Genomic DNA, 24061 nt, shown 5'->3' with positions numbered 1-24061 from the left:
GAAAGACCTTCCACTAATCCACAGGTACCTAATCAAACCAGAGCACTCTTGCATCCCCTGACCCATTAGGTAAATGGGCGGAACAGCTAACATGCCGGCATGCCTTGACATACCATATGTATTCTTAGCAAGCCATAAATGGAAGTGCCCACATCTGCCCCAATGTGGAAATGCTAATTTTATGATCCATTTCACCTAAGGAGGAATTGCACTAGCACTGTTTGCCTTAGAAGGACTAGTTGTCCCCATCTGTCTCTACAGAATTTTCCTTTGCCAGACTCCTTCTGAATTGACTGGGATGCAAGCACTCAGCTTTTTAGAAATCACCAAGCAGTCGTACCCTGAAAATCAAACGGAATTCATTCCGGAAGTCCATTCGACTTCCAAAACATTCGGAAACCAAAGTGCGGCTTCTGATTGGCTGCAGGAAGCTCCTGCAGCCAATCGGAAGCCCCATCAGATGTTCAGCTTCCAAAAAGAGTTCGCAAACAGGAACACTCACGTCCAGGTTTGTGGTGTTCAGGAGCCAAAATGTTTGAGAACTAAGCTGTTTGAAAACCAAGGTATGACTGTAGTTGCAGCTGTTGTTAATGGTCTCTAACTCAAGTAAAATTATAAAAATATCTGTATACCTTGTCTTCTTTATCTGGTACTTTGTTGAGGTAATCCTTCAGTGACTGAACTGTATCAAGCAAGGCTAGACTCTCTTTTTGCCACCCCTCCTTTGATGGAGATTTCTGTACATTTTTTTTATCATTATGAGGCAGAGATTGTTCTGACAAAAGCAGTATTTTGTAGCTCTCTTCAGATACCATCTTCAACACATTCTGAGAAGGAAGCAAAATACGTCAAGCTGATGATAACAGGTAGCCCACAGTCCTCAAGACATTTACCACTTGAAACCGTTCTGCAGTTTGAAAATACAGTGGTGCCTCGCAAGACGAAAATAATCCGTTCTGTGATTCTCTTCGTCTAGCGGTTTTTTCTTCTTGCGAAGCAAGCCCATTGGCGGATTAGCGCTATTAGTGCTATTAGCGGCTTTTAGCGGCTTATCTGCTGATCGGATCAGTTGATAAGCAGCTTAGCGGCTTAGAAAAAGGGGGGGGGGGAGGAAAAAAACCCAGCAGGAACTCGCAAGACATTGTCGTCTTGCAAAGCAAGCCCACAGGAAATTCGTTTTGCGAAGCACCTCCAAAACGGAAAACTCTTTCGTCTAGCGAGTTTTCCGTCTTGCGAGGCATTCGTCTTGCGGGGCACCACTGTAATATAGACACTGCAGCAAAGTTCTTCAAAGGAAACAAAATCCATACTGCAACTGGCAAATATTACATAAGAAACATAGAGTCCAATACATGATCAACTGGATTTAGTAGACGAATTATCCAAGATGGATCTTAGCACAATCCTACCACATATGTAGGTAGGTACTGGATAGAGAACAGTCCCACCAACATTTCGGCAAGGCACCTTCGTGAATCACTGTTGGTTTTCTAGGAACATATGTAGCTTTTTATTACACACTAACATAGAGAATGTAAGAAATAAATCCATGAAAATCTGTAACAGAAAAGTAAATATGACTTGATAGAGACTTGATGGGATGACCTTCATGACTGGAATGTAGCAAATGAAGGACACAGCTTGATCCAAAAGTATAAATGCAAGAGAAAGTGAGGCAGAGTAGCATGATAGGCCTAGAAACCAAAGAGCTGCACAGAAATCCAATACAGCTACTACTGTAGAGAGCATCTGGGCAAAACTAAACAGGAGAAAGAAATATAACATAACTGTCACTGTCTAGCACAGACACCAAAATAAGGAGAGGATGTGGATGATGCTTTCCTGAAACAAATAACAGATTTTTCATGCAAGGAAGAGTTATTACTAATGGGAGATTTCAACTACTTCAATATCTCTTTGGAAGACAAATTTTGCTAAAGCATGGAATCTCTCAAAATTCCTGTTTTACTGGTACCATGTTTCCAAATTTAGCACTCCAACTTGTGAAGAGATTCAAATGGACGTGCACCAGAGAGAGTGGGGCCTGGCACTGTGCCTCTTTTCTCTCTAACTGGAAGAGTAAAACATGCTTGATTCAAAATAGCTGATTCAAAATGGTGGCCAGCATTCAAATATCAACAACACTCCCCACCCCAGCAACCCTTGTGCCAAGTTTTGCAATGATATCTTGAGAAGCATCCAAACACAGAGAACAAAATGAACAAAATATTTTCCTCTCTCTATATAGTGTGTGTGTGTGTGTGTGTGTGTGTGTGTGTGTACACAAAGAAAGAGAAAGAGAGAAATGAGAGAAAGAAGCTGAAATTCTGAAAAAGAATTTTGGAAAGGAAAATTTTCAGCAGAAAGCTAGCATGTTACATAGAGGAGAGAAGGACTTCTGAATGAGCTGTTAGGAAAAACAGAACCGATAAGACGCTGAGAAAGAAGGAAGGAGGAGCATTCAAATGAATCATAGAGCTTCCCTTCAGGGGTTGCCCAGGAGTGACTGTAGGGCTAGTCTGCCAGGAAAAAGGAGACATTTTCTGTCATTTATTCAAATCAACCAAGGAATATGTCATACAGTATTTTAAATACTGTTATTTCAATTTAAAATTGTGGTACACATATAGTACAATCTCATCCAGACTTCCTTTTGTGCTGGGCTTTCCAGGCAAAGGTCTGTGCTTTAAAGCTCTTTGTCTTAGCAGTTGTTTTTGTCTCTGCGCTTTCCCCAGGAAAACCCACATTTTGCTGCTAAAGTGGAACAAATGGCAATCTGTGGAAAACTCAATTGCTGTTTGCTCTGATTCAGCAATAAAACGCAGAGTTTCCCAAGAAAAGTGCTGGGACAAAAAAACCCCATTGCTCAGACATTGAGCTTTAAAGCCTGAAACACAGCACAAAAGGAAGTCTGGATGAGCTTCAAGTTGCCCAACAATTTGCTTACCCACATTACCTTCAACTGTTGTGAAAACACTTCTCTTTCTTTTCTTGCTGATTCCGTGATATCTGGAACAATTCCAAAGCACTGCAGATAAGTCATGATCTTGCTATCTTGGTGTAAAATAGTTTCTGGATCTTCCTGATTAAGCTGAAGAACTAAATCTGAACTAGTATCTGAAAAACAGAACGACAAGAACGTTCATATGACTATGGTTTGGTCAGTCAACCAGCTACAAATCCACCAAACTGTAACATCATCTAGCCTAGCATTGACTTATCACCATTCCCAGAAGAATGGCTAGATACTTTTGGCACATCCTATCATCTTATTAAGGTAAGATACCAGGCTGTGTACTGCACTTTGCCAATCCAGAGTTGATGACCTTGTTCAACAGTGCACTGAGGACTTCTGCTAGGTAAAGTAGAAACCATCAAGGCATCAGAATGCTCTTCATGACGATGAACCTGTGGTGCCATAGAGTCTGGATTGTCCTGGCTGTGTCCAGGAGGCAATTGGGGGGGGGGGGGAAGGGTACTAGATCCAAAGGGTTCAAGACTATGGGTAGATGCTCATTCTCACATATCTGATCAGTGCAACTAGGGCTACCAGGATCTTCATGAATACTATGGGTGAAGAGAACAGGACAAAAGATAAAGTGCAAGTGGTACCTTGGTTTATGAACTTAATCCGTTCCGGAAGTCCATTCTTAAACCAAAGCATTCTTAAACCAAGGTGTGCTTTCCCATAGCAGCGGCGGACTCAATTTACAAATGGAACACAAACAGGAAGCAGAACATGTTCTGCTTCCAAGGCAAAGTACACAAACCAAAACACCTACTTCTGGGTTTGCAGCGTTCTTAATCCAAGTTGTTCATAAACTAAGCTGTCCTTGAACCAAGGTACCACTGAATACAAACTCTACTTAGCTTAAAGAAATAATGGTAAATAACACTCCTGATGAGTTCTTCAACCAAATAATGACTTTCCCCACCTTTAGTAAAGGTAAAGGGACCCCTGACTGTTAGGTCCAGTCGCGGACAACTCTGGGGTTGTGGCGCTCATCTCGCTTTATTGGCCAAGGGAGCCGGCGTACAGCTTCCGGGTCATCTGGCCAGCATGACTAAGCCACTTCTAGCGAACCAGAGGAGCGCACGGAAACGCCGTTTTCCTTCCCACCAGAGTGGTACCTATTTATCTACTTGCATTTTTGTGCTTTCGAACTGCTAGGTTGGCAGGAGGCCAGTTTAGTAGGCAAGTTCAAAGATTTTATATTATAGAAAAAGGTTCCATAGGTTATTGGTCAGCCGGCTTTCATTGCTCAAGCTATCATTTTAGCTTTTTTTTATTGTTTCAGTTTCTAAGACTAAAATTTGTTCAAAATCACTTAGCCTCCAAGTGACAAGGCTTGAGAGTGGCTCTATTTCATGGGACCAGGGAAGTCTCCTGCGGAAATAAGTACAGGATACCCCCAATTTAGTAGTTAATCTCTACCTGTTTGGGGGAGTCTGCATGCCTAAGACCCAAGTGACCCAAGGTAAATCCCAGGAGCCCAAGCCACATTGGAGCATGCCCACTGAAATCACTTATAGCATGAATTCATTAACTCACTGCTGCCATACTCAGTGCTTGCACCCTCACGTCTGGACATCGTTGATTTTAGATCATCTTGCAGCTTGGATTGCAACAGAGTGAAGCCTTCAGCATCTCTAACCTATTTAGAAATGAATATACAAAAATACAATGAAGTCCTAGCTTCATTAACAAGTCCCTTACAGCAACAATGGACGTACGTATTCTACTTTATGTTTTCCACAGGAATGAATAACAGTACCTTATTTTTCCGTGTATAACACACCCCGCCCTGTATAACACAACCCCTATTTTGGGGGACTACAATTTTAGACAATGGGGGGAGATGGCCCAGTTGTTGAGCTTTTTGGGGGGTGGGATGCTTACAGCTATTGATGTAGTTTGGACGGGGAATGCCGAAAAACACTCACCTGACTGACAAACGCTACAAAACACACATGCAGAAGAAGCAACAGTGTCTGCAGGCAAGCCAACAAAAGCCGGCATTTGCACGCCCGACTGCAGCAGCATCAGCCAATCCACAGCAACACTTGCAGCAGACTCCATTCTCCCACCCAATCGCAGCTGACAACCAATTGCCAGTCCCCATAAATCATTTTTAACATTCTTTTACAGTAAAAAAAACCCTCGTCTAATACATGGAAAAGTGTGCTAATTCTTTTAGGGTTACACCTCACAATACATTTTGTACATCTATTATATTAGTTATGAATACTGAATCATAAATATAAATTGCAGCTTATATTTTAAAAATATTACCAGCACTCAGGAATGAACAAACCCCACACTATTTAGTATTTTGAAGGAAAGCACTGATGTTTAAAGAAACCCACAGCCCCTTCAAGGACACGACTGAGAGAGGTGATCTCAGCATCAGTGCTGAGGGAACAGGTTTGCCCCATTCTGGTGCCCACCAAAACACAGCTTTCGTTTTTTTCACTGTTTTACTACCAGACGACAAACCAGGCACAACAAATCCTATCACACTGAATTTTCCACTAAAAGGAGCCCCATGTATGTATAGGAGGCCATACGCACACTTGAATATATACCACATACAAAAAAAGTTACCAAATTTGATATTAATTGCAGAATAAATCAATCTGAAAGTATGTTTGGTCACCATGGATTTGCAAATGATACCCTCCTGATCAGGAAGAAGCCCAGCCACTCAGAAGTCTAGGGAAGGGTAATAGTGCAGAGTCCTGCCTTCAATGTGGTGGGGGAACTGGAAACATTCCTTTTTTAAATATCATTTTTATTAAGTTTCATAACAAACACAAAAATATGCAGAATATACAGAACTATACAGCACCCTTGTCCACATGGCCAAAAACAAAAAGAACAAGAGCAAAAGAACAAAGAACATTCCCTGCCCAACTTCTCCTGTGTTTGGAAAATAAGCCTCCTTTTCTTTGTGTTTATTGTATCTATGCTTGACAGTGGACAACATAGCAGAGATGGAAAAAATATGATGCTAGACAAGTCTGTTTGGGGGAGAAATGGGCCCGCATCATAAGGAAATACTAGGTCAGTAAGTTTCTCCAGCATCCCTGAGCACTCCGGGGCTCTTAACAGATGGGAGAGAATCACTGGCCTTTCCTTGTGGGAAAATGCTGAGAGCAAGTTTCTTTCCCAAGTCATGCTTAGTTTTAAATCACTAATATATCCTTGGCTTCCTTGGTCACTCAACCACTTAGAGCAGGCATCCCCAAACTCGGCCCTCCAGCTGTTTTGGGACTGCAACTCCCATCATCCCTAGCTAACAGGACCAGTGGTCAGGGATGATGGGAATCGTAGTTCCAAAACAGCTGGAGGGCTGAGTTTGGGGATGCCTGCCTTAGAGCAAGGAAGAGATTTAGCAAGCAGCAGTGAAATGTTTTATTTCCACGCCTTCCTGCTCCTCTACTCCTCCATGGGAGAACCTTTCAGAAAGGTATAATGACTGCTAATAGGAGACTTGGAGGAGAAAAGGCTCTGCGGACTCCTTCATCAGGCAGGAGAGAAAAAGCAGAGCAGACACGACTGCCTCCCAGAATTCAATGCTCTCCTGCCTCATCGCTGAAGGAGATCATACCCAACCAGGGAATGGATTCTGATCAACGCAAATGCTATTCACTCCTTTTCTTCTTCTTCTTCTTTTTCTGCTTGAGAGCAGGGGAAGGCCTTGACTTCAGCTCTGTTTTTGAGCTCCCACTGGTTTGGTCACTGTGGAAAACACAAAGCTGGACCAAATGAAGTGCTGGTTTGCTCTGTCAGGGATGCTCTTGTGACTCACATGCTCTCTCCACCACATCCCTCAATAAAGGTGTGGCTGGTCCTTTTTTGGTTCAAGTGGTGCATCCACCCAGGGGCCATACGTAAGTGGTGGCCAAAAGTGGGCGGTGCCACACACACTCAACATGTGTGCACACACACAGACACATAGCGGACAGTACAGATCAGTTGAGGAGGGTGTGCTATGCCAATGCTAATGCAACAAAGATAATGCAACAAAGATAGATCAGATGGAGTGTGTGTGTGAGAGAGAGAGAGAGAGAGAGCGCGCGCACCAGTCAGCAAGGAAAACTTGATATATTACTTTAGAACTACAAGTTGAACTAAAAGTTGCACAAATATCTTTTCTAAGGGTATAATGCAGAGACTCATCCCCCCATACAGTTTTTCTTCAACTGCAACCCTCCTTCCCCTAAGCCTGAGATTCAAAGAACCAGAGAACTAAAGAACAACTGGTGGATAAAAAAGCTCAAAGATCTAGCACTTAACTGACACTCATGATGTGCAGTGTTTCTTTAAAGCCACAAAGACCATCTATGGGCCAATAAACTATGGTATAAGCCCCCCACGCTCAACAGATGATACCACACTTGTAAAAGATAAAGAAGCTATTAAATTGAACATTACCATAAAGAACATTACCAGCATCTCCTTAACTGCAACTGCCCCATAGCTGCTGAGGTCCTCTCACAAATTCCGCAAAAGCAAATTAGAGATGAGATTGCAGTATCTCCAAATCTGGGAGAGTTTTGTATAGCTATTAACCGAATGAATAATAATAATAATAATTTATTTATGCCCTGCCCATCTGGCTGAATTTCCCCAGCCAGAAAACCTGGTGGGATACCTGCGGAAATTTTCAAAGCGGGCGGATTTGAACTTACATAACAACTTCACAAGGTCATCGGAAAAAATCTGGGAGAGAGAGAAGATCCTAGCAGACTTTAGGGATGCCAAAATTACCAACCTTTTAAAAAGAAGATGATAGAACAGATTGTGGAAATTATCAAGGCATCTCTTTATTAGCTGCGGCTGGCAAAATTATTGCAAGGATCTTAGTCTCCTAACTATATCCAAGGCTACACTTCCTGAATCCCAAAATAGTTTTCAACCCTCTAGCGTGACAGTAGACATGATTTTAACTGCTCGACAGCTTCTAGAAAAATGCAGAGAGCAAAACCAACCTCTGTATATGGCGTTTATTGACCTAAGGCCTTCCAACACTGTAAATCATAATGCCCTGTGGACTGTCCTGAAAATTGGCTGCCCAGATAAATTTGTGAACATCCTTCAGCTCCTCCATGATAATATGACAGCAAAATCGCAGATAACAATGGCTCTCAAAGGGAACCATTCACAGTGGGATCAGGTGTTAAACGGGGTTGTTTATTGCACCAACTCTATTCAATATTCTCATGGCCATGATCCTACACATTGTCGAAATGAAACTCCCCACCAGGGTAGAAATCATATATCAAACAAATGGAAAGCTCTTTAATCTGAGTAGGCTGAAAACAGAGGGTAAGGTTACCATAACTTCCGTCATGGAGCTTCAATATGCTGATGACAATTAGTGTGTCACACTCAGAGGATGACCTCCGAATCATCCTAAATATCTTTGCAGAGGCTTATGAAAAGCTTGGCCTATCGCTCAATATCCAAAAAACCAAAGTGCTGCACCAACAAGCACAAAACAACCCCTCTGCAGCACCACAAATCCAACTCAGTGGTGTAATGTTGGAAAGTGTCAATTACTTCTCCTACCTGTGAAGTTATATTTCCACAAGGGCCGATACTGATGCTGAAATCTAGCATTGCCTGAGATCTGCGAGTGCAGCTTTCTCCTGATTGAAGTGCAGAGCGTTTGAGGACTGGGACATTCACAGGGAAACCAAAATGCTTGTTTACAAAGCTATACCTTACTGTAGGCTTGTTAAACTTGAACCACTTATAAATGCTATCTCCAACTCCTTGAAAGATTCCATTAACCGTTTCTCTGAAATTTTTTACATATCACTTGGGAAGACAGGCAAACTAATGCCAGTCTACTGGAAGAAGCAAATATCACCAGTGTTGAAGCAATGATTCTTCAACATCAACATGTTGTGTGGATGCCAGATGTCTTCCAAAGCAACTACTCTATTCCAAACTTAAAAATGGAAAGTGTAATGCTGGTGGCCAACAAAAGAGGTTTAAAGACTCTCTCAAGGCAAATCTAAAAAAATGTAGTACAGTGGTGCCCCGCAAGACGAATGCCTCGCAACACGGAAAACTCGCTAGACGAAAGAGTTTTCAGTTTTGGAGGTGCTTCGCAAAACGAATTTCCTATGGGCTTGCTTCGCAAGACGACAATGTCTTGCGAGTTCCTGCTGGTTTTTTCCCTTCCCCCCATTCTTCTAAGCCGCTAAGCCGCTTATCAGCTGATCTGATCAGCAGATAAGCCGCTAAAAGCCGCTAATAGCGCTAATCCGTCAATGGGCTTGCTTCGCAAGACGAAAAAACCCCTAGACGAAGAGAATCACAGAACGGATTCTTTTCGTCTTGCAAGGCACCACTGTATAAACACCAACAATTGGGAAACGCTGGCCTGCGAGCGCTCCAGTTGGAGAACAGCCTTACCAAGATGTCATGGACTTTGAAGATACTCGAACTCAGGATGAAAGGGAGAAACGCGCTAAGAGGAAGGCATGCTTGGCAAACCCCTCACCATGATCAACTCCCGCCCAGAAACCTATGTCCCCATTGTGGTCACTTGCGGACTCACTGTTAAGACCATGTTCATGGAAGACAATCTTACTCAGCTACAAGTGATCGCCAAAGAAGTTATCACCCCTTCTCTGCTCAAACGCTCAGTCTGATGATTGGAGGGAGTTGATTTGCGTCCTCCTCAGGGCGCTGCACTCTGCCTACCCTTGCATTGTGTCTACTTCAGTTTTTCTCTTTGGTCACCAGGATTTGGTAGGATCTTGGAGGATCTAGATGAGACCTCTGAACTGCCACCGTTGCATTGATGACTGAAAAAAGTGGTCTCATGTTAAAATATGATACTAAAATATTTCTCACAGTGGGTTAGATCTCTCTAAGAATAAGTCCAATCCATTTCTCACTTCAAAGCAACCACATTTACTTTTCAAAAAGATAGTCACTTACATACAATTGATTATTAAAAGGGCACTGCAACGTTGACCACAATTACCTTTACTTTACTGCCTGGAGTTCATGATGAAATGATCAAATCTGGCTACTATGACACGGTACCTATTATTCTTTACTCCTTTTGTTTCCATGGGAACAGATGAGGGCACATGACTCAGCAATAAAATAATGTGTGTTTACAGAATAATCACTTACTGAAATATTTTCTTGCGCACCATTGTAGTCAGTTGCTTCTGGGATTGCCGAGGCTGCAATGTGGAGACTGGAATGTTGAGACTGAAGGAGATATGCTGCTGTTTCTTCACTGCTATTAGAATAGGAAATTGGGCACTCCAACAACCCTGCAATGTCTCCCTGTAGGACTGAGGAATCTGAAAACAGGCTTGCAGAGTCTGTGCTGTGCATACCATCAACTTCTGAAAAGGGTGTTAAAGGAAGACTTATTTGGAGCTCCATCCTGTTATTCTCTTTTCGCATCATCTCAGGTGAGTCCCATGAAGTCTTATCTATGACCCTGCTTTCGAAGTTTTCTGATATCTTTTGACTGAATTGTGTGCTTTGAAAAACATGATTAAGTTGCAACATTTGTTGAAAAACTGATTGTGGATCTTGATGTTCTTTAACAGTATTTGTTACTTCTGTTCCATGAACCAGAACCATCCCTTGAAGATGTGTATCCTGAATATTAAGATTTTTACTGGAAGACTTCAGATTAGTCACAGTAATATATTTTTCCTGAAAAGAAACACAAACATTTAGTAACCTGCCATAACATGAAACCACTGAACCTTAAGGCTGAGACAAAACAGAGGGAGGGTGTTTCTCGCAAACATTTTTGCTGCTAATAAAAGTCCATCCTTTTCATCTATCGGGGGGCATGCTCTAAGCGGGTTAAAAACGTTTGCAGGAGAGCTGCATACCTCCCAACACACATCCCATCAGTGAACCCTTCCCTAGCATTTAGGTACTGGCAATAGCACTCCAAATTGAACCTCTTTGCAGCTTTGCTCAGCTGTTCCTTCTGCATTAGCTTTAGTCCAGACTATTATTATTATTATATATTAAATTATTTGCCCTTCATCCAACTATCACAGGGTGGTTTCCAATATAAAACCACAAAAAATATACCATAATAACAAACAAAAACAATAGCCCCCCCCCCCGGTTAAAAAGGCCATAGATTGTTTAATTATTCAAAGCCCTGGGAGAAGAGCCACTGCAGAAAAGACAAATTCTTGTGTTGCTGCCTTCCTCCCTGCTCACTTATTGAAAACAGGCTTTGAATGTTAACTGCTTACATTTCTGGGCAGCATGAGTGCACCCTGAAACAGAAGTTGGCGGCAAGGGCTGGACCGGTGGGGTGAACTCCCCCTACCCCCAGCCCATGCACAACAGGCGACAGAGTCACATGTTATGCCCCTGCTAATCAGTACCTTGCTATCCCACTTTGTTTTTGCACACACAGGCAAGAAGAGTATCTCCAATGGTATCTTTCTATTTTCCCCAGGTTTGCAGAAGGTTCTCCCATCTGATTTCCACTATTTCTCCCTCTTGGATGGTGGGCTCAGCCTGAGTTATTACTGCTCACCAAAGACCTAGTTAGGAAGATGGGAACAGACTGCTGCGGCAGGGACTCCAATGTACCCTGGCTTGTGTGGTCAGCTAAGAGACCAGGAAGTCCTGCTCAAGACATATCAGCCCTGCTCTTTAGGAGGACAAAACAGAACAACTTAAAATTGCTTATCTGGAGGAAACCAATAATTTATTGACGGTGACACATCTGGACATCTTTTAACCAGACTCATTTTAATATCCTGATTATTAATTTCAACCATTATTTGGGTATTTATAATATTATGGTTGGCACATACCATTTCATCTCTGTAAGAAAATTCCACTGATCCTGAGGGCTTGTTATTTGGTTCTCTCTCTTCTCCCCCTTCCTCAATTTCTTCAGAAGAAACGTAGGGAACGGGTTCTGGCACCAGCTCACCAAGTTTAAGTTTCTTATTATCATTATCTTGACCCTTTTCCCTGTAGGATTTCAACTGTGAGTGAAAAAAATCTTTCTCAGATCTCACTGTTTCCAGTTCTTCTGTCATTTTCTCAATCTGAGATTTGAGTTCTGCAGCAGCAGTTTGAAGTTCACTAATCTCCCTCTGATAAGTGGCCTCTTTGTCATGCAGTGTTTGTGCCAAGACATGTCGTTCATTTTCAAGCAGCAGCACCATTCCTCGTATGTTCTCTACTTCAACTACCAGCTCTGTTTTCTGCTCTGACACTGCTTGGAACTGTTTTTCTGTCTCTGTAAGCTTTATTTCACTGTCTCGCAGCTTATCTTTAAGTTCCTGAATGCAAGAAGCAGTCACAGTCATGTCACTTTCTTTTTGAGCTAAGCACATGTTCAGGAGCTTATGTTCTTCCTGTAATTCTTTATACTGTAGCTGTAAAGCGGCTAGCTCAGTGAAGTGATGCCTAGAGGACTCTTGAACATTTTGTTCTAGGTTTTTTATCTTTGCTTGAAACTGACATTCTTTTTCTTCAAGCAGCTGTTGCCAGGTTTCTCTGTCTGCCAAAAGACTTTCTAGTTGTTCCAGAATCTGTTTCTGGCTGGAATTAAGTAACAGACAGCTGTCACCCTCATCTCTGCTCTCCAGATGATGTGGTGATCCTTTCTTCAATTTATTATGAAGGTTTTCCTCCTGCTCTTCTAGAGCAACATTATTAAAATTGTCTGGGCTATCACGAATTTCATGAAGAGTCAATTCATTTTGAAGCTTCTCAATTACTTTGTACAGCTGCTCTATTTCTTCTGTTTTATCCTTTAGCAATTGTTCCTTGTCATCATGAAGATGCTCTATAACAGACTTCAAGTCTTCAATTTCAAGTACCTGTGATGGAAATATAATAATTTCATAAAACTTTATCACTAATGATTCTACGGCCTAGCTAAACTGAATAGGCCTGGGCCTGTCTACTTTTTTTACAGTACATCACCAAATAGTTTGCCCCCAACACATGGCTCCATGACCAAATTGGAACAAGAAAGCACATTTGTCTCTCAGTGGTGAAACTAAAGAGAGTGGTGAACAAAGGAGCTGGCTACCAGGGATCTAGAAAAGAACTGAACAACATATAATGCATCATCTGCCAATAAGGCTAGAGCCCAGGATACCCTGAGCAGGGTCTTTGTAAGTCTGTTGGTATCTTGAGTATAAAAAGATTGGTTCAGTATAGGAATTCATTAGAGCTCCACATACTTTCCAGTAACATGGAAAATAATGGGAGAATAAACTATACAGATATAAATAATGTGGGGGTGGGGTGTGGATCAGATGAATAGCCATTATGTATTACTGGAGAGCATAAAAATGCCAAGAATTTGAGAGGAATTTATATTCAACACAAAATGGCCCAAGGAGCCTGTTGCAACTATACAACCATTTTCCAGCACCTGCAGTAATCGTATGAAACTCACAGCATTGAACTGGGAATTCAATGCAGCTAGCAAGTGCTATTGTCAGGGACTGGACTGAAAGGGAGGAGGAATGGTGGAGATCACCCCCCCCCCCCCCCGGTTCTCCTGACGCTCCTAGAGAAGAGGAAGGGAGTCTTGAATTACAGCAGTGGCTTGACAAAGGTCACGGCACAAAGAAAGATGAACAGAAAAGTTGGGAGGTGTTGGGAGAGGGGAGAGCCAGAGCCAGGGGAGCCAACTGACATGTTATCACTGGAAAGTATTTGACCCCCCCCTTCTCCTAAACTCTTCGTTCATTGAGGGTGCTGGAGCAATTAGCCCTTGCAGAGACAATTAGCCCTTGGCGGCCACCATAAGGGGAAGTGCTGTTACTAGGAAGGGAGGAGCTCAGTTGCAACAATGCCATTATGGGAGACTGACTGGATTTCTTTGCTTCTCACCATGATGATTGAATAAACTCATTATTAAGAACTCTCTTTGTTTTTTCCTGCTTCGAGCTGCCGCCGGGGGAGGGATAGAATTTCCCGAGCCTGACAGCTATCCTGCAGCTTTCTTTCAAAAACAGTGTAAGATTTCAAATACCACAAAGGTTAAAGGGGCGGGGGGGGGGGGCGGGGAGAGAAATCAGTAGAGGTAACTATTCATTTATAACCTACATTCTTAAAATAGGTTTTTGAACTTCTATTATAGTTTCAACCCGGAAACAGTCAATATGAGGATCAGGATTTTTAAAAATCAATTGGCCCTTTTATTATTCTCATTGCAACTTACATTTCTATTTTTTGATAAAAGTTCCTCTTGTGTTTTCGATTGTTCCATTAGTGTATGATCCAAGCTGTCTTCCCTAGGTACCCTGTGCCTGATTTCATCCAATTTGGATTGCAGTGTAGAAATCTGAATTAAATTATCATACTGCTGCTGCTGTAATGCTTCTTTATCCTGTAAATATAAACACAAACATCATATATGTAAGTAATAGTACCTTCAGACTATTTTGATTGCTAACATGTGACACAGCCTATTATAAATCAATGGCGAGATTAGTTTTTTATTATTTGAATTTACCACAGGCTGTCTTTGCTGTTCTGCAATCTCCATTTATATCACTGGCCCTGAAACAAAAAAACGTTACTAATGTTCCAATTCATCCATGGTTTATTTGATGTTAAATCAAAGGAAGTCAAGTATCAGGACCTCTTCCCATGCAAGCCATTTCTTCCAGAAGCCAGAGCAAAGCTGTCACTGCCTCTAGGACTATGAAGGACAGACAGACAAGTCTCCCTGAAACCAGTAAAGCAGGGTAGGACTTCAGTGCACCCCTGCTACTTAGCAACAAGCAGATATTGGGGGCTAGGCCCCACTGTACAGGCACAGCCGTGGCTTTGAAAAGTCACTGTGGCAGAGAGCAAAGCAAGGCCAGGGCTGGAAACTTTTGGCTGACCAAAATGTAAGTTGCCACTCTGGGTGGCTTCCAACAAATATAAAAGCATAATAGAACATCAAACATTAAAAGCCTCCCTATTGCAGTGGACCACCAGCTCAATTCTGCACAGGTGGAGGTATACAGCCTTCAGATAGGCCTTCAGGGGACTATAGTAATAGGGAAATGTTGTCACACAGGCCCCCTTCTGCTTGTATGACCTTTGGATACAACATGCCCTTTTGGGGAGAAATAGGTCCCATGAGAGGAGAAAAAGATCAGAAATAGAAGAGGTGGCAAACAGCACAGTAAGCCTTCACAAGATCAAATAATCCTTTACAAAAGAATTAACAATTGTTAAGAAAATGAATCATCAGCTTCTAGAGGGAATTTTTTTTTACTTGTCAATCAGTCACAACACAGGTAAAAATCACATTGTTGGGAGGTAGCTAGGATCAATCCAGACTGCCATACCTCTCTAGATCAGGCACTGGTAGAAGAAGATAGCCTGTATGCAGGGGTAGCCTGAAAATTCAGCCCCAGGCTGAATCAGTGAAGAGGCCAGCAGAGGCGGCAGCAAACCCAGCAGCGGGAACAAATGAAGATAGACAGGACATTTTCACAATCTCCACAGACAGCAAAGAAAGTTGAGAATGAGATTTAAGGTAGGACAGAGAGGGCCATGAGTGGAGCAACCACAGTTGCCACAGCCTTGGAACGCAGTGCCATCTGAAAAGTTGACCCCCAGAGGTCCATGGTGACAATTCCTACCACCTCAGCACATCTCTTCCAGCAGTTAGATTCCACAAATGGCCACTGGGCTAAAGGAAGGAGGCCATACACAAGAGGGTAAATCACTGTGGGGAAAACAGGAAAGGGTTCAGTCACACAACCTGTGAATGAGCAGTGAAAGGTTTAGAACTCGCACTGCAGGCTGAACCATCCGTCAGGCCTCAGCTATAGTCATGGTGATGAGCCCAAGACACTACTCACCCTCCTCCATCTTCTTAGCATTCTGGCAAGAGGCTAAGACAGGTTTCTTATGGGCACCTAAGAGCCAAGGGCAAGAGCCGAGATTGGTGGCTGTATTTATTTCATCTTCTTCAACCTAGCCTTCAAACTTCACTTGAACAGGATTAAACCAACCAAGCAGATCAGAGACCTGAGAATGCTCAGCCCAGAGGCAGAAAAAAGACACAGACAGGACATGGAAGGTGCATCCCAGTATAGCCAAATCTTTCTTTGGAGAAAACATACTTCTTGGTGCAGAATGCCCTAGTGTCTTTAAGACTACAAAATCCCACATCATTAGAAACTCACAACACAAAAATGCCAGCTATCACTCCTATGTAATGCCTAAATTCTTCTTTCTGTTAAAGAGAGTAATTTACATAAATTTACTTGTATTAGTTCCGTTTCCTTTTTTTCCTTTTTTTGCAGCTCTTGCGTGAGTTTATTGACATTCTCTGCTTCTTCCCTGTTCATAAATTCCAGTTCTCTGACTCGTGATTCCAGCTTTTCTATTTCTTCTTTTTGAACAGCAAGGTTTTTCTGTATCTGCTCTTTATCTAAGAAAAGCATATTATAATCCTCTGTTTTCTCTTTTATTTCATTGTGGAGAGTCTCTACCTATAAGAATGGAAAACAAAAAGATTTCATGCCGTTTGAAAAATAAGCGAATTAATCTAATAGTTAATACACCCCTACCACATTTATGCAAATCACTATAATTTGCTTCAAAGCTCCTATCTGGACAGGAATAGCCTAACTTCTGTTGCCTATGCTCTGGTAACCTCTAGATTAGATTATTGCAATGAGTTGTACACGATGTTGCCTCTGAAAATGGTTCGGAAACTTCAGGTGGTGCAGAATTCAGCAGCCAGGTTGCTCAATGGAGCAAGATGGTTTGAGCATTATCATACCGATCCTGCCCTGACTGTCAATCATTTTCTGAGCCCAATGCAAAGTGCATTGCACTTAAATGGCTCAGGACCGCAATACCACAAGAACCACCTCTCCTCATATGAAGCGAGTTGGACCCTGTGTTCGTCATCTGAAGACTGTCTTTCTGTGCCCCTTCTATGAGAAGTCCAGAGGGAAGCAACACGAGAACGGGCCTTTTCTGCAATGGCTGCATACTTGTAGAATGCTCTCCCCAGAGAGGCTTGCTTGCTGCCTTCATTACATATATTTAGATGCCAGGCAAAAACATTCCTCTTCTTCCAGGCCTTTGGCTAATTAAACAACCTTTGGCTTTTTAAACTGGGTGTGTGTCCTTATTTTGGTTTGTTACTATGGTATGCATTTTTGTGATTTAATATTGTAAACTCCCCTGTGATCCTCAGTTGAAGGGTAGTACAGAAATTTAATAAATAATAATAAACTAAGAATTGCCCAGTAACTCCTTGCCAATACTGAAAAACAGTATGATGAGCAAAGAATGTATGTGTAAGTTAGTCCCCTCAGATGGGCCCGGTTGCACACTTCAGTGGCCTTGAATCCTTGGCCACACCATGACCTTTGTGTTTACTGTGAAGATCTCCTTCCAAGAGAGCTATGGTGATAATTTGCTATATCACCATCATTCCTTCTCTTTAAATGGTGAAGTTAGCAAAGTATTCATTAGCAATCTGTGTGTCATTAGTAGCTTATGGGGATTCAAAATCCATCATGCTAGGATTCCAGAAAGCTCTCTGTTGCTGGGCTTTTGGTCCCTGTAGGAGGCTGACGTCCAAGATATTATGGACACAAGTCTAGTGGGATGTGTGTGGGATATAGTGTGGTGACGCCATGGAGGCTCTTTCCTGCTATGTTTGGATTGGCTCAGTCCATGCATGACAGTGGATGCATTAAGCAGTGTTGCCATGGCTCCAGGGAAAGTGGCTTGGAGATTTATTATGGGATGTACACAGGATGTTGTCTAGGATACATTGACACAGTACATTGACACAAGCTAGCTGCCAGCTTGGTGGGGTCTTAAGATTGTAATACTTTTTCTGGGTTGGTCTGGTCAATGTAACACTGAAAAATAATCAACTTTTTCAAAGTTGCCCTAGTTCAGATGATCCATCCTTGAAGAATGTATGTTTTACCTACCTCATACACTCTGGACTGATCAGACATCTGGGATTTTCTTGTCACTTTTAACTGCATTTCAAGTTTATGAATTTCTTCCTGAAATTCATCACGTTCATGTTCCCGTTCCACAGCTTGTTTCTGTCAAGAAAATAAGAGTTGTGTTTCCAGATCTTAGAATTTACAAGAACTGTTTAAAGACTACTGAGATTTTTAACTGAAAGATTTAGTGCTATTTTGTCCAGATTGCAAAGAATGAATTGGTTTCTTACATCCATGAAATCTCGCTGGTTTTTAAGCTGTCTTTCAAGGACTTGAATCTGTTGCCTCAGGTCAGTAACCTCTAACGACAGGGCTGTTATCTTCTGATTTTTGTTTAGTTGTTCTTCAAGTTCCATCTCCAAGATTTTCATTTGAGAATTCAAGGTGGAACAGTCCTTTTCTACTTGACATTGCAGTTCTAACTTTGCTTTTGCTAGATGTTCGATTTCCTTGAGTAAAACTAATACATAAAAAATAACATTACCAAAGATAGGAATATCACACATTGTTTTAAAATTAAAAAGGAACACTGATCATTTATCATATTGGAACTTCTTGGCTGGCATCAGAATAAATCCATGTGGTGAGTTGCATCTTGAGATTCATTCAAGTCAGACAAATATGACGGATCTTATTTGTTGGAACTCTCCTTGCTTTAGCTCCCTCCTCAGTCCTGCCCATGAGTTTGACCCCAAACTGCGGGAGGCAGTGGAAGACAGGAGTGCCTGGCGTGCTCTGGTCCATGGGGTCACAAAGAGTTGGACACGACTAAACAACAACAGCCCTGCCCATGGCAAGCTAGAACAAAAGTGCAGAAGTAGTCTTGGCCTGTAAGATGACCTTTGTCAGAAGAGAAGGGTGTCTCTGTTGATTCTCCTTGGTCTCGCAGAAGCTTTCCATAGCATTAACCATGGTATTCTTCTGAGAGGCTATCTGAATTGAAAATGGGGGCAATGCTTTGTGCTGATTCCAGTCCTACTTGGGTGACCGGTGCCAGAAGGTGGTGCTTATGGAGTTTTGCTTGGCCCCATGGGCCTTCTGTGCTTTGGTTTTCTGCCCCATGCTGTTTAACACCTACATGAAACTGCTGAGTGGTCATCTGTAGTTTTGGTATGCATTGTCAGTAATATGCTTATGACTCATGGCTCTTTTCTCCCTTGCATCTGCAGGTGTGGCAGTGGATGTACAAAACCAGTGTCTGGCCTCGCTAACGGACTGGATGAGAACTAATAAACTGAAGCTTAAAACTAGATAAGAATACAACACTATGGGTGGGTGGTTCCCTATATTGGATGGGTGGGACATGGCCTGTTCCAGATACAATTACACTCCCTCTGAAGGTGTGCAGACTGGGGGTATGTTCTGGATCCATCAAGGTTCAATTGGCCTTAGTGGTGCGACCTGTTTTCCATCAGCTTCATTTGGTGACCTAGCTATACCCTTAACTTTGGTTGTCTATGCTCTGAAAACCACTGAATCAGATTACTGCAATGTGTTATATGGGGGGCTGACTTTGAAGACTGTTCAGAAACTGCAGCTGGTGTATAATTCAGTAGCATAACTGAGCATCACATAAAACTGATTCTGGCATGGCTGCACTGGCTAACAATTAGTTTCTGAGCCCTATTCAAAGTGTGGGTTTCAACTCATAAACCCGTTTGCAGCTCAGGACCACAATACCAAGAACTGCCTCACTCCACTCTGTATTCTTCACCTGAGGCCCTCCAAAGGACATGCAAAGGGTGGCAACACAAAACTGCACCTTCTCAGTGGTGGCTCTCCGTTTAGGGAATGCTTTCACCAAGGAAGCACACCTGGCACCAGGAGAAAACCATACTTATTTACCAAGGTCTCTGGCTCTTAGTTTTCTGCTTATCATATAGATGACCTCTCCTTGTCTTCTGCTATGTTTTAACCCAACAGAAATCTGTTACCTATTGCATTTTGTTCTGTGCTTTTGGCTGTAAGCTGCTTTGAGGCAGAAGGTGAAAACAGGGTATAAATTTCTTAAATAAATAATACCAACTTTTGCTTTACATACTTAAAAACTGCAATCCCTTTTAAAATGTTTTAAGTCAGTGGAAATTTTCCACCTAGCGAAATTTTCAAACATTTTAGCAATTCAGGATTTGGGTATGTTTAATTTTTTAATATATCAGTCTATTCCTTACCATCTTCTCTCTCCCCTACATTGGCAGCCAACACTTTCTTTTGACTTATTAGCAGCTTCTGCTCCTCAAGAGATCTTGCATGTTCCTGAGTTAACTCTTGGAGCTTTGCTTTCAGGTTCTCCAGTTCTGCAACAAGATGGCATTCAGACTCCTCTTTCAGTTTCAAGGCTTCTTCCAAGGCATGTCTTTCTGTTAAATAGCCTTCAATGAGGCCTGAAAGCCAAACATTGTATGAAAGCATAATGATCATGCACTGATGATATTTATGCAAGGTAGGAGTACCTATGTATAACTATACCAACATTGCAAAGAATATATAAATATACCAAAATAGATTAACAGTTACACATCTATTTTCATTGAAAACTTACTATGCAAAGAATAAGATGTTAAAGAACAGAGAAAATAAAGCCTAATTTTCCCAAACACAGCTGATTAACTTTCCCGATATATTTTGTTTATACAATATTAAGCTAACTCTGTATAAGAACAGAGCTTGGCTACTGCTCAGGGTTTGTTTGGGAGAAATGAAGAATCACCTTTGGACACAATAAGCCACACTCTGGCTCCTGTTGTTTGTGTAGTGGCAGTAGAAGGAGTGTGGGAGGAGCGTCACGGAACTTTTGAACAGCATCAACCAACATGCTGCTAATTCACATTAAAACAGTTTGTTTTAAGCTATGGTTATATGTGACATGTGAACCTGGCCAAATTTATGTAAATAGCTCTTCAGGTATGCCAAATTAGTATGTAATAATTTTTTATTGGCTTTGTCCCCACTCCCCCAAACTCTAAATAATGTAAGCAAAATATATGCTATTTAAGTTGTCATGACTTATAGATTTACAGATACTCCAATAAAAATAATTTCCAAGTAAAGTGACATAGCTAGCTGGCAGTAAATCACACGATTCAAAGTTGGAGCTAACTCTTTGTTAGCAAAACCACGATCTCCACAAACTTCACTGAGTGTCAGGCCTAATAAGAACAGTGGCTCATCCCCATAAGTCTTACCCCATGAATCAGTTGCCAAGACCAAAAGTCCCTGCCTCCCCACCGCCGTCCAAATTCCCTCCTCTCCAGGGCTTTTTCCAAGCAATCAAATCCTGTGCCTGCATGAGGCCAACCTCTCCTCCACCCTTTTCATGCCTCTTCTGGTTCTGGGAGGTGGGGGAGGGAAGCTTGTCGCAGCAGCAGAGGGAGACATGTGTGACTCTTCACCAGCCTGACTCATCTTTGCCTCTTGGCCTCCCTCCTCCCACTCTCCTGCTTCAGTTTCCACCTCTGATTCTGGACTTTTCTCTGCCACCAATTCTCTCAGCTCACTGAGCCCTGTTGCCTCTTCAGCTTCCAGCACCTCCTCCTCCCAGTCTTCTCCCTCTAACCACTCATCTTTGCCCTTCCCTCTGTGAGGGAGCCTTCCCTGACCTGCTGAAAGAGGCAGTTATTAAACCTCTTCTTAAAAAAACATCTTTAGACCAGCCAGTATGGCCAACTATCGCCCAGTCTCAAATCTTCCATTCTTGGGCAAGGTGACTGAGCAGGTGGTTGCTCAACAACTCCAGGCACGCCTGGAGGATGCGGACCATTTGGATCCCTTCCAATTGGGATTCAGGCTTCATCGTGGGACTGAAATTGCCTTGGTTGTGTGGGTCGATGATCTCTGGCAGGCTAGGGATAAAAGCGAAAGCTGTTTCCTAGTTCTGCTGGAACTCTCAGCAGCCTTTGATACCATTGACCATGAGATCACTCGCTCAGGTAGACCTGCCAAGCACTGCGCAAGACGAGCAACACCAGGAGGTTCCTGTGCAGCTTGACGACGCTGTGCTGGCCCCACACCCTGTACATCTTGCGCAGCAAGATGCTGACTATGTGCTGTGCCTCCAGCTTGCAATCCATGCCCGATGGGATATCCTTGTAATGGCATGCAGGGCCAGGAGGGGCGGCGCTGTGAGCTGCCCGCCGCCCAAAGCGAACGCAAGAGGGGAGCGGCCCGTACGTGCAAATGCATAGCTCTCCACTCCTCTCTGTCGAAGAGGCAGCTCGACAAGCCTCAATGCCCGCTGCTCTCCATCCCGTTGCTAATTCGTAATGTTGTGAACATAAGCTGCATTTTAACTTTCACAGTCGGAATTTGGAAAAAAAGTGTGGCTTATATTTGGGTAAATACCATCTATTACATGTTTTCTAGAAAACAAGTACCAGTATATTAAATGAGAGGTAGTCCCAGTCAAGTATGCATAGGATTGCAGTCTGTGTGCGTTTTTTGTTCTATATCTATGTGACAGTCTTTCAGATAAGATGGTAGACAGAATGACAGTAGCAGAAACCAAACTATACACATATACAACCTCAATGGAAACAATTATGGCAACTGGAAAAAGGGTGCCATGATATCTAGAGTGTCACTGTGTCTATATGTAGACTTTTGTTTCACCATGTAATTGTGGTCATGCTCATATCCTGAACAGGCTGCTCAGTGCAGGAGAAAATTACCTGTGCAAACCACCATTTAGAACTGCTTTAGATCCCTGCAAAGTTTTAGTACCACACAATAAATTTTGGTTTTTTATTTCCATACCTCTTGCTTTGTGAAGTTCCAGTACCAGATTATTCTTTGCCTCACTTTCTTCATTAAGACAGTCCATTAGCTTTTGGCGTTCGTGAACCACCTGACATCCTTCCCAGTTCCTACGCTTTAATTCCTCTTCATAGTGAATATTAGTTTTTTGAGTTTCCTCCAGCTTCAAAAAATTAAATGTTTAAGACACCAAATAAAAGGCTAAGCTGTATTTCTAATATTTTAGACTTCTTATATGATTATTTATTATAGGCTTTGCTAACTAAGTAACCATACAACAAATCATTGTTCGTGTTAAGAAGGTACCTTATCCTTATCCTATCCTTACCTAACCTTAGGCTACCAAAATCCTCTGACATAAATTTTCAATCACTATTCTGAACAGTGAAGTATAGCACTTTTTTTTGGGGGGGGGTGTACTTCACCTGATCATATGGTTGGGACCAAAAGCTGGTATTTAGAAGAAAGCCATATGTTGTTTGAAGGCTTTCCCCTTCACGCTATTTTAAATCTCTGACATGTCTACTCATTAAGACGTCTAGTGAATTCAATGGGCTTTACTCCATCCACATGCAGTTTAAAGCACTATCAAACCACTCTGGTTAAGGGTGCTGACCTCACAGAGCTACAGTTCCCAGCACCCATAAACTACAACTCCCAGGATTATCCATAACTGCTAAAGTGGTGCAATAGTGCTATGGTGCAGATGTGACCTTGCACACATTCATCTCTCCATACGGCTGTGTCCCCCTTCCCTGTTCCAAATATATTTGGAGGATTGTAAGCACATTGGCAATAAAAACTCATCCTGTTTTTGCTCAGTAAAGTGCTATCTCTATTCACGGTGTAACAATATTCATTTCCAGACATGAAAGCAATTACTGATTGGGGAGCTGGTGCCCATTCCTTTCTTTCTACTGAATATATTAGAAGATACAGATCCTCAGCAATGCTCAACATCACACTATTAATATATATGATTACAGTTTAAAATTAAGTAAACATTAATATAAGTTTACCTGTTTAGTTGATTCAGCAACCAGCTCTAGAAGCTTTTCCACAGCAATATGCAAACAATGACAAATTTTATGAATCCTCTCTTCATTTTCAAACACCAGGTTTGGGTTTTCAAAAATACTTTCACATAAATGCTCACTCAGTTCAGATACTTCATCAGGCAACGAAGAATCAAAGCTGTGTTCTGGCAGAGTTTGATCAAGAATTCAAGAAATTAAAATGCCACAGGTTTAAAAACAAAAGCAGAGACAACAAAACAACTTGTTATACCAGTGTGATTCCCAAAGTGGGCAGTACTGCCCTCTGGGGA

The 24061-nt window shown here is 42.2% G+C and overlaps 1 protein-coding gene across 2 annotated transcripts in view; it reads right to left on the bottom strand.

Moving 5' to 3' along the window:
• PCNT (pericentrin) overlaps window positions 1-24061 on the bottom strand; it is a 76474-nt gene that overhangs the window by 21301 nt on the left and 31112 nt on the right. For both annotated transcript variants that reach the window (XR_014219341.1, XM_082221079.1), the window contains exons 17-28: window positions 23754-23935; window positions 22735-22897; window positions 20154-20366; window positions 18213-18442; window positions 17962-18081; window positions 16267-16494; window positions 14217-14384; window positions 11839-12858; window positions 10163-10702; window positions 4553-4655; window positions 2957-3117; window positions 633-827 (exon numbers count right to left, since the gene is read on the bottom strand). Coding sequence is in view for 1 of the 2 variants with exons in the window: in XM_082221079.1 (XP_082077205.1) it covers window positions 633-827; window positions 2957-3117; window positions 4553-4655; window positions 10163-10702; window positions 11839-12858; window positions 14217-14384; window positions 16267-16494; window positions 17962-18081; window positions 18213-18442; window positions 20154-20366; window positions 22735-22897; window positions 23754-23935 (3323 nt within the window). In the remaining variant the exon portion in view is untranslated. The remainder of the gene's footprint in view (window positions 1-632; window positions 828-2956; window positions 3118-4552; window positions 4656-10162; window positions 10703-11838; window positions 12859-14216; window positions 14385-16266; window positions 16495-17961; window positions 18082-18212; window positions 18443-20153; window positions 20367-22734; window positions 22898-23753; window positions 23936-24061) is intronic.

Source organism: Podarcis vaucheri (genome assembly GCF_965113315.1).
Source record: "Podarcis vaucheri genome assembly, chromosome: 1".
Taxonomy (NCBI): Eukaryota; Metazoa; Chordata; class Lepidosauria; order Squamata; family Lacertidae; genus Podarcis; species Podarcis vaucheri.
Note: the sequence above shows the minus strand (reverse complement) of the source record. Positions and strands in the feature narration are given on the sequence as shown.